Source organism: Symphalangus syndactylus, chromosome 16 (assembly GCF_028878055.3).
Source record: "Symphalangus syndactylus isolate Jambi chromosome 16, NHGRI_mSymSyn1-v2.1_pri, whole genome shotgun sequence".
Taxonomy (NCBI): domain Eukaryota; kingdom Metazoa; phylum Chordata; class Mammalia; order Primates; family Hylobatidae; genus Symphalangus; species Symphalangus syndactylus.
The window spans coordinates 25,377,064-25,388,376 of record NC_072438.2 but is presented as its reverse complement, the minus strand read 5'-3'; the positions used below and the strand labels follow the sequence as shown (position 1 = coordinate 25,388,376).

General features: G+C 45.0%; 1 protein-coding gene across 8 annotated transcripts in view; it reads right to left on the bottom strand.

Annotated features, from left to right (window-relative positions):
- Window positions 1–11,313, bottom strand: part of MED28 (mediator complex subunit 28) — a 28,258-nt gene that overhangs the window by 15,958 nt on the left and 987 nt on the right. For 6 of the 8 annotated variants that reach the window (XR_010116183.1, XM_055246375.2, XM_063619421.1 and 3 more), the window contains exons 2-4: window positions 6,314–6,380; window positions 4,593–4,705; window positions 2,494–2,687 (exon numbers count right to left, since the gene is read on the bottom strand). Coding sequence is in view for 7 of the 8 variants with exons in the window: in XM_055246375.2 (XP_055102350.1) it covers window positions 2,494–2,687; window positions 4,593–4,705; window positions 6,314–6,380 (374 nt within the window). In the remaining variant the exon portion in view is untranslated. Of the gene's footprint in view, window positions 1–574; window positions 2,688–4,592; window positions 4,706–6,313; window positions 6,381–11,313 lie in introns of those variants that run through there. The other 2 variants (XM_063619419.1, XM_055246379.2) reach the window with 2 other exon arrangements.

The following is an 11,313-nucleotide window of genomic DNA, read 5'->3' as shown; positions in this document are numbered from 1 at the left end:
TTCATTCTTGTAGCCCAGGCTGGAGTGCAATGGCACGATCTCAACTCACCACAACCTCCGTCTCCCGGGTTCCAGCGATTCTCCTGCCTCAGCCTCCCAAAGTGCTGGGATTACAGGCGTGTTGAGCACCCGGCCTCAACATCTCTTTAATCTGCAAAAATAATCCTGGGGGATAGGTCCTAGTCTTATCCCTATTTTACAGATTATCCATCTGTGAAAATGGGAACAACAATATTGATTCTGTTATAAGGCTTCTAGAAGACTGAATGGAATCATTTACGGAATGTGTGTGGTACAGATGTTTGTTTGAAAGTCGAAAGCCTGAAGCCTATGGGCAGACCTAAGGTCAAGCACCAAGCCAGACCAGAACCCACCCCTCGACAATCAGAGCAGGAGTCTCTTCCAAGACATAATACTCCACTCCCCGGTACCAGGGCAGTGCTCAGCCGAGGGCATTCCACAGGTTTCTAGGGGAACTTCAGAGGATGGCTTGTGATTTTCTCCCTGAAAGAGTTAGCAGCTCAGAGGGTTTCTTAAAGGGTAATGTTTACAAACAGACAAGATTGAAAAATTGTTATCTGGCAAAAAAACTTCTGAATTTAATAAAGAAATGGCAATAACTGGTACGTACAGTAATTCAAAATCTTTTCACTAAGCACCAAATAGGATAGTTCTCAATCTTCTCAAGAACCTCTTTGAAAGAATGCCTAAAACCTGATCAGTTTATTTAGGTTTTTAATCAAGAAATACAAAGCTGCCAATCAGAGTTTCTAATTACCATGAGATGACCAGGTTAGCAATCTTGAGGTCATACCATATGAGCTTTTAAAAGCTTTGTTTAACCTATACATCATAACTGAGGGGATCTGTTGATGTCAGGCTGGTAATCAGAGATCCATGTGCCAGATACCATATATACACACAACAAAAAGAAACAGACTATATGGTCCTTATATATTTAAGAAGAATAATGACCATATATACACACAACAAAAAGAAACAGACTATATGGTCCTTATATATTTAAGAAGAATAATGTCTAATTCTCATGGGTGTACAATTAGTGAAGGACAGAGAGACACATACAAAGCATTAACCCACCAGGGAGAACCTAGCAAGGGCAGCAGAAGAGATCAACGTCCTGTGCCCTGGGGATCCAACTGAATGGGTGCTGGGAGGCTTCAGGGACCAGGCACATGAGTGGATGTCAGTCAATGTGGGAAGGGGCCTTCAAGGCTGAAGAAAACAAAATGAGTCAAGGCACAGAGCCACAGGGGTACTGCCAGTCAGAAGACAGTGAAGCATTTGTTCTGGGTAAATGGATGTGATCTAGTAAGAGATCATAAAACTCAGAAAACCTTACCCAATGAGAGCCAGAAGTCTCCATTTCTTAACAGCAACTCAACAGGGAATCTGAGGCTGCCTACAAAACTAACCAGAGCAAAATATCTTTGCTCCACAAAGAGCAAACGCGGGGCGCCACATGCTCTTTGTGGAGGCTCAGTAGCCAATGATCACCCTGCAGCCCCTCCCCACCCCCACCACAACACTCTAGTCCCTTGGAGTCAAATCCACTGGCAACAACCTTCCTTAATGGAAAATGTTTCCCCTCCCAAAATGTAAAACAAAAATGATACACGCAAACAAAACTCAAAACAAAAAGAGACAGTCAGAGCAAGATTTAGCCCCTCACAGATCACCTATGCCCCCACTGTCATGCTACTGAAAACAGCATCTGCCCCATTAAACAGATTCGATACTGCAGAATGTAATGAATGTTAGCGTATCACTGCTCCCACTGTATCTCCTGTCAAAAAAAAAAAGTAAACAAACACCACATAAAATACAAACATACCCCAAATAGAAGTCAGCATCAACCTAAGGATCCTACTGTAAGATTACTACACTAACCCAGGATAGTTCCATCCCCTTCCGACCTATTTACAAAAAAAATCCTCATTCTGAGAGCTCTGGAACCATTACAAATATTGTATTAGATTCCTCTTCTTGAGGTAGTTCAAAGTCTTAAAACAGAGCAAATTTACATACTTTTCTACGCACCACTGAGGAGTAATTATCATAAGGCCTACAACTAAAATTCCCATCTCCTGATTCTCAGGCTACTATACTCTTTTCCTTCGGATCAAACTACAGGAAACACACATAAAAAGATGAAAAGTCATGCAAAAATTTAAAAACAAGCAAAGCCACCATAAAAAAGAATCTGTGTCATCATATTCACTGTCTAAACTTGGCTAAAGATAAAAAAAAAAATATTTACTTGGTTTATCCAAGCTACAGACATGTTATAATACTCAAGAAATGAACAGCTTATAAAAACAGTGGAAAATTTTTCAATGGAAGCATAAAACTAAAATGAACTCATTATCTGACAAAGAGTTCTTCCAAAATGTCAAGTCCACAGGAAGGGATGTGTGGCCAACCCCACGCACCAGCCCACTTATAGGCCAACTGCCTCTGCCCTTTGCTCACGTTGGCTTCAGAGGTGCAGGGATGTTGGCAGACGCCTGCTCCAGGTAGGCCAAGGAGCCCTGAGGGATGTCGGCGGGCTTTTTGTGCTGCACGTTGATGTCCTCCAGCACCTGCTGCCAATGCCTCAGCTTTGTCAAGTGCTTCTGGACTAGTGCATCTTTCCGCTGTAATTCATTCCTTAGTTCTGACACATCCTGCAGATGAAAGCAATGGAGTAAGTCAGAGCAAATGCAGGAAAAACACATATGGTTCTGGTTACTTAAGAGGCTAAGAATTCAAAACAAAGAGAATCCATTAAACCATATTAAGCCCATTACTCTGCCTGGCTCCACTACTTGATTAACCCAAATGATAGATTCTAACTTAAGTTTTATGGGGTTTTTTTGTTTTTTTTTTTTTTTTTGAGACGAAGTCTTGCTCTGTCACCCAGGCTAGAGTGCAGTGGTGCGGTCTCAGCTCACTGCAGCCTCCACCTCCCGGGTTCAAGTGATTCTCCTGCCTCAACCTCCTGAGTAGCTGGGATCACAGGCACATACCCCCACACCTGGCTAATTTTTATATTTTTATTAGAGGTGGGGTTTTGCCATGTTGGCCAGGCTAGTCTCGAACTCTTGACCTCAAGTCATCCACCTGCCTCAGCCTCCCAAAGTGCTGGGATTACAGGCGTGAGCCACCACACCCGGCCTATGTTTATTTTTCTTATAGAAAGTAATATGCAAGTTACAAAATTCAAAAGGGCAGCCAAAAAGAAATCAAATTGATATGGTTTGGCTGTGTCCCCACCCAATCTCATCTTGTATTGTAACTCCTACAATTCCCATGTGTCACAGGAGGAACCTGGTGGGAGGTAATTGAATCATGGGGGCAAGTCTTTCCCATGCTGTTCTCCTGGTAGTGAATAAATCTCACGAGATCTGATGGTTTTAAAAATGGGAGTTTCCTTGCACAAGCTCTCTTCTCTTGTCTGCCGCCATATGAGACGTGTCTTTCACTTTCTGCCATGATTGTGAGGCCTCCCCAGCCACGTGGAACTGTAAGTCCATTAAATCTTTTTCTTTTGTGAATTGCCCAGTCTCAGGTATGTCTTTATCAGCAGTGTGAAAACAGACTAATACCCAGACTCTATCCCATCCTGGTCCCCAGCCACCCAGTACCTCTCTCCAAAGGTTACTGCTGAGATCCCAAAACACTGAAAATCTGAAACATTTGTTAACAACTGTTTACAAAAAAATCCACACCACTGATGTATCACTTCAAATTATGAACTGTTAAAATTACATTTTCAACAGCCTTTTACGAACAAAAGCATTACATCCTTTACTAACGACCCAGTCTTGGACATACCTGCACTGTTATTCAGGTATTCACATCAGGAAATGATCTGACATGATAAACTGTAAGAATAGCTATCCCCAAGAGCTGGTATCATGAATGAAAAGAGACTTTTTCATTAATTGGGACTAGTTACTACAAAAAATTCCCCCAACCAATAATCTCAATTCAGTGTTTCTCACTGAGGGCATCGCTGGCTTTTTGGGCAGGACGATTCTTCACTCTTCCACATCGCATGGCGCAGGTCCTGGCCCAACCCATTCAATGCCATTAAAGCTTCCCAAGTCATCATGGCAACCCCAACACACTTCCAAATGCCCTAGCTTAGAACAACTGAGATCAACGAAATCCTGAATTTCCAGAAGCCTGGGGTCGAACATTACTTTTTGATTCCTTGGATTCCTGTGTGCAAGGCACTGGGTACCACAGATCTCAGTTTTTGTCCAGAACAAGCCTATATATGTTAGTGGCTTTTTATCCTTTTTTCACATGGCCGAATCTTTTAAGAAAAATCTTTCCTGAGGGCCAATGTATGACACAAGTCACATCAGAGCTGTTCTGTCTGACACTCTGCTTTCGGACCCCACTCCTTGGCTTTACTTCTTGTTCAGGTTGTCCCAAACATGGATGACTAGCCACATTTCACACTGACCTATAAAGCCTGAATGAAACTCGCAGGAAACGGGTACATCTCATTTAAAGCATAAAAGGAATCCTGGCACCACTTAGTTATTCCTATAGAGCTGAGGAGAAAACTGAATACATACCTCTTTGATAACTTGCTCTGGTTTCTGGACAGATAACTGCAATCTTTTTTGTAAGAAAAAACATTCTGTCTGTCTTGCAATATCCAGAAACTTCTGGATACACTGATCAACACCTAAAAAAAAAAAGGATCAAAATTATTAAAATAAGAAAAACAATAACTCATTTATCTCCCTCATAAATGAATAATCACAATGTAAAAATACAGCCTTCTCATAGACAACTCAGGGATTTTAATCTTGGCCACAGCAGTAATAATAACCCCCAACTTCTCGTGTGTTAACCAACATTAAACAGCAGATAATTTGTGCTTTTTTCAGGTTAAAAAAAGACCTTAATACAGCATAAAAGCCATGATATCTTTTTTAAAAAGACAATGCAGCTGGGCATCGTGGCTCAAGCCTGTAATCCCAGCACTCTGGGAGGCCGAGGCAGGCAGATCATGAGGTCAGCAGATTGAGACCATCCTGGCCAACATGGTGAAACCCCGTCTCTACTAAAAATACAAAAATTAGCTGGGCATGGTGGCACATGCCTGTAATCCCAGCTACTCAAGAGGCTGAGGCAGTAGAATCACTTGAACCAGGGAGTCGGAGGTTGCAGTGAGCCGAGATCGTGCCACTGCACTCCAGACTGGTGACAAAGCAAGACTCCGTCTCAAAAAAAAAAAAAAAAAGACAAGGCAGAGGCCAAGCGTGGTGGCTCACACCTGTAATCCCAGCACTTTGGGAGGCTGAGGCAGTAAGATTGCTTGAGCCTAGGAGTTCAAGACCAGCCTGGGCAATACAGCAAGATCCCATCTCCACAAAAAAATAAAAAAACAAAAATTAGCCAAATGTGGTGGCTCACACTGTGGTCCCAGCTACTGGGGGGCTGAAATGGGAGGACTGCTTCAGTCCAGGAGGCAGAGGTTGCAGTGAGCAGAGATCACGCCACTGCGCTCCTTTCTTAAAAGGGTGAGAGAGCAAGAACTCTGTCTCAAAAAAAAAAGAGAGATGATGCAGAGATCCAGCAATGAGCATCATAATTTCCAGTTAAAATGGCACATATAAGGCCGGGCGCGGTGGCTCACGCCTGTAATCCCAACACTTTGGGAGGCTGAGGCGGGTGGATCACCAGAGGTCAGGAGTTCGAGACCAGCCTGGTCAACATGGCGAAACCCCGTCTCTACTAAAAATACAAAATTAGCTGAGTATGGTAGTGCATGCCTGTAGTCCCAGCTACTCAGGAGGCTGAGATAGGAGAATTGCCTGAACCCATGAGGTGGTGATTGCAGTGAGCACTCCAGCCTGGGCGACAAAAGTGAAACTCTCAAAAAAAAAAAAAAGAATCATGTAAAATATGGTACGAAGAAATCAGAAGCTCTGGTTACCTTTAGGGACAGAACTTGGGGAATAAAAAGAAGCACACGAGACTTTTCTCTGTAAGACCTATTCCAAAAATAATAAAATTTTTTTAAAAAGCAGTACACACTATTGGTCTTTTCCTTTACCTAGTACTAATACAAAAAGTTCATTATAAATGATTCATTATGGGTGATACAAGACGTCAATTAATAAACTGAACCAACAATCAGCAGCTCACAGAGATTATGTGCACACATTTTAGTCCCTGAAATGTTCTCTTAGGATAAACGCAGGACTGAAACACATGAAGTACAAAATTAGCAACTAGGAAATATTGCTGAAGCCAAGAACATTGTGTACACAGAGGGAATGCTTACCGGTTCGAATTTCTTCCTGATCGGTGCCATTGACATAGTCCTGACTCACCAGAGACGCAAAGCAAGCCTATGTAATCAAAACACAGGAAAAGAAAAAAATGTGATTCACACATCAAAAATCTTACTCCAGAGGAAGAAATAACTTCTCCTGAAGTCATCTGATGAGGTGGCAGCATCTTGTGTTTGCACATGAGATGGCAAGACATCATGCCAATGGAAACGTGGTAAACTGAGTTTACCAATTAATTAGGCCCATGGAGGAAGTGCCAGGCAAATGAGCCGGCAGCACACCTGGTCTCTGTCCTACCACGTGCCCCTTCCCCGTATGTTATTCCACACCAGGCCCAGACACTCTTCCAGCCCCACTGTGGCCTCTTGCTGGTGCTTGCACAACTCACATCACCACCTATTCAGGACTCAGGCCAATCTTCTCCCCTTCAGAGAGACCAGCCGGTCTACCCTTTCTAAACTGTGCCCCTCCTGCTCATGATCCACACCCAAGCACAGTTTGTTTTTTTCACATAATTAACTGACACCATATCCATTATACATCCATTATTATCTGTCCCCTCTTAGTAGGTGAGAATTTTGTCTTATTCACCACTGTCCTCCTAGTGCCTGGAACACTGCCTTGGCACAAGGGAAGTGTTTAATAACACATATTACTGACTGACTGGACGGCCTAAGAGGACAAGATAGGTGTCACATGGATAATCAAGACCCAGAGAGAGTTATCTCTAAAGGGCACCTATACAGATACAAATGTGAATCAGCCAAGGAGTTCTGGGCACAAGCAACTCTAAGCAAATGTACGAAAGCAGGCCCACTGCAGGAAGTGGGCAGGGAGATTGGGGAGGCACAGAAAGAGAACAGCATGGCAGCTGGAAGAGCAGGAGTTAGAAAGGAAGCCTCAAACACAGGAAAGTGGAGCTCTGTCAGCAATCAGCAAACTACACTTGGTGTGAGGCAGACAGATCTGAGCTCAAATTTAGAACATTATCTACACATGAGGGCCCTTTGACAAGGAAAAATTCTGCCTGCCTGCAGCTCCCGCACCTGACTTACAGAGAAAGTAAATCAGAAAAACAGATTGCCCATTCTCGGGATTACTTTGAACGATGACTCCTGGCCAGGCACGGTGGCTCATGCCTGTAATCCCAACACTTTTGGGAGGCCAAGGCAGGCGGATCACGAGGTCAGGAGATCAAGACCATCCTAACTAACACGGTGAAACCCCGTCTCTAATAAAAAATACAAAAAATTAGCCAGGCATGGTGGCACGTGCCTGTAGTCCCAGCTACTCGGGAGGCTGAGGCAGGAGAATCGCTTGAACCTGGGAGGCAGAGGTTGCAGTAAGCCAAGATCGCAGCACTGCACTCCAGCCTGGGTGACAGGGCGAGAATCTGTGTCAAAAAAAAAAAAAGAAAGTTGACTCTTGTTGGGTTTGGGATGTGGGTAGGATGTACTTCCTTTGTGAGACCTATGGCTACTGGAAAACATCCCATCAAGAGGCCAACCAGTCACAAACTGGCCAAAAAAGCTGGGCCAGCTCCCCAGAGCCAGGAGGCCTACCAGACAGGGTGGCAGGAAATCTCATCTCAAGAATTTTACTCTCCTTCACCGCCTTAAAAAAAATTTCGGGGTCAGACATGGTGGCTCACGCCTGTAATCAACACTTTTGGAGACCAAGATGAGTGGATCGCTTCAGCCCAAGAGTTCAAGACCAGCATGGGCAATGTGGTGAAACCCTGTCTCTACAAAACAAAAATTAGTCAGGCATAGTGGTGCGCACCTGTAGTCCCAGCCACTTGCAAGGCTGAGGCAAGAGGACCACTTGAGCCCAGAAGGTGGAGGTTGCAGTGACCCAACATCGTGCCATTGCACTCTGGCCTGGGTGACAGAGTGAGACTGTCTCAAAAAAAAGAAAAGAAAAGAAAAAAAATAGATACACAGGCCTTTATAAACAGTTGGACAGCTATATTAAGAAGAAAATGTGTGGTAGTCTAGAAAGAGAATAGCCTTTTTTTTTTTTTTTTTGAGACAGAGTCTCACTCTGTTGCCCAGGCTAGAGTGCAGTGGCATGATCTTGGCTCACTGCAACCTCTGCCTCCCGGATTTCAGCGATTCTCCTGCCTCAGCCTCCCAAGTAGCTGGGATTAAGGCACGTGCCACCATAGACCACTAATTTTTGTATTTTTAGTTAGAGATGGGGTTTCACCATGTTGGCCAGGATGGTCTCGAACTTCTGACCTCAAGCGATCCAGCCACCTTGGCCTCCCAAAGTGCTGGGATTACAGGTGTGAGCCACCGCATCTGCCTAGAAAGAGAATAGCTTTTTAAAAGCATGGCTAAAACAGAGCCTTTGCCTGGAAAGTAAGTGCTAGTCCTCATTTCCACAAACCCAACGGCTGGCTTTGAGCAAGCAACTTGCCCTCACTGAGCCTCAGTTTCTCTACCCATGAATGGAGGAAATGGAACTAGATGGTCTCCAACGTTCCCTCCAAAATCAAGAGTTGCATCAGCTCAATAAATTCCTTCCATCAAAGAGCATGTGCTGAGCACCTAGAATGAGCAGACAGAGACCTCAAGGGGTGGCACCCCAACAGGAATGAGAAGCAGGTAAGCAGGGTCTGCTATGTGCCACTGGAGGCTGTAAAAATTGAGGTCCACACAGAACACAAGGAAGGAAACAGGAAAAGTTCCAAAGAAAATGTGGCCTTTGAATTGAATCTTGAGACAAGACTAGACAGATCATGATCACCCAGCAGTAGAGAGAGGATCCAACTCGCACCTCTCCCACTCTCCTTCACCTGGCTAAGTCAAAATGCTTCTTTGGCTTTCCTGCTCTCTGGGAAGCCTTCTTCGATGTACACACCTGTATGTGCTCCCACTGTACCCTAGGTTTCTTCTATCAGAGCAGTGATCCTACAACAAGGCAACTGCTTGCCATTTATCACAAGCTTCCTGAAGGCAGGGACTGGTTTTCTCTGTATTCTCTGTATGGATAATCGAGTCCCAGAGGGAGTTCTCTCTCAAGGGCACCTACAGACATATATGTGAATTGGGCAAGTTCTGTGCACAGGCAACTACACTACAGGCTCCACACTACAGGTTCCTTCAATGTCTGACAAATATTCATCTAGCACTTGTTACTACCACTGTATTAGCACTACAAGATACACAATGTGAGAGGTAGGGGTACAAAACAGGTAGTCTCTAACTTCATGGAGCCTGGTTTAATGTTAAGTATTAAAAAGAAGGCCAGGGAAGGGTCTACTGAGGAAGTGATGCAATGAGCTGAGGAGGGGCCTGGAAGCCCAAAGAGAAAACAAATGGTACACGTGGGGAAGTCTTGTGTGACTGGAGTAAGGAAACGAGTCTGAAGGAGAGAACTCAACATGCAAAGCCTGGGAGACCACACTAAACATCTTGATCTTATCTCAAGAGCAACAAGCAGCCACTGTACGTTTTTAAGCAGCAGGGTGCTGGGAGTCAAATTTGGCTAAGACTTGTACAGTGCCAGGCTAAGATTTGTACAATGCCTTGTACAATGCCAGTCTTTCATCAGCCCCTTCCTTTACCACTTACCTCCACCACCTCCACCACCACCTCCACCACCACCACCACCTCCACCACCTCCACCACCACCACCACCACCTCCACCACCTCCACCACCTCCTCCTCCTCCTCCCCCCACCCCCGCTCTCCCCCTCCGTCTCTGTCCTTCAAATCATTTATTTCTGGCTAGGTGCGGTGGCTCATGCCTGTAATCCCAGCACTTTGGGAGGCCCAGGCGGGTGGATCACGAGGTCCGGAGTTCGAGACCAGCCTGGCCAAGATGGTGAAACCCTGTCTCTACTAAAAATAAAAAAATTAGTGTGGTGGCAGATGCCTGTAATCCCAGCAACTCGGGAGGCTGAGGCAGGAGAATCGCTTGAACCTGGGAGGCGGAGGTTGTAGTGAGCCGAAATTGCGCCACTGCACTCCAGCCTGGGTGAGAGAGTGAGGCTCCATCTCAAATCATTTATTTCTAAATCTTTGTACATCCGTGTGGTAAAAGCATTTTGTCCATGCAGTCTGAACAATATAATCGCTTACAAATTATATTCATGTACCACTGTGCTATTAGATTCAATATAAAAGTCACAAAATTGGGATATTTATATTTTATTTGAGACGGAGTCTAGCTCGTCACCCACGCTGGAGTGCAATGGCGCCAACTCGGCTCACTGCAACCTCTGCCTCCCGGGTTCAAGCGATTCTCCTGCCTCAGCCTCTCGAGTAGCTGGGATTACAGGCGCACGCCACCACGCCTGGCTAATTTTTGTATTTCTAGTAGAGTCGGGGTTTCACCATGTTGGTCAGGCTGGTCTCGAACTCCTGACCTCGTGATCTGCCCGCCTTGGCCTCCCAAAGTGCTGGGATTACAGGCGTGAGCCACTGCGCCTGGCAAAATTGGGATTTAAAATGTGGAAAAGTTAACTCCAATTTGAAGTTATATTACTTTATTACTACACAGGAATAGCTCATCTTCCACTTTAAAGACCACTGGAAATCACCAGAGCACTTATTTTCACCTGTCTATCTTCCCTCAATACACAGTTCACCTTTCTTGCCACAAGGTAAACTCCTTGGGCAGAACTGAGATTGGGTCATCTGTGCTTCCCTTCCTCCCTAACCTCCAGCATTCCTCTTTCCTCAGCCCCTAGTTCCACGCCGCGCCTGGTAACTTAAGTCAATTTCCGCTCTTAAGAGTCCCTTTACTTTAGGATCGTTTAAGGGTGAAGCCCAGCGGAAAGGATACAGGACACAGTAGTGAAACTCTGAGCTCCGAAAAGACTTGAGCCTCTTACTAAACATGCAGGGATGCAAGAAACGGTGCTCAGGGATGAGACCAAGGACCAGCTGGGAATCTGGAAGGGTTCCAAGTTTGGGGTTTAGGCAAACTTCGGGTCCACGTTTCCAGAAACGTCGAGTTTACGCGCCCCCGCCAGCAGACC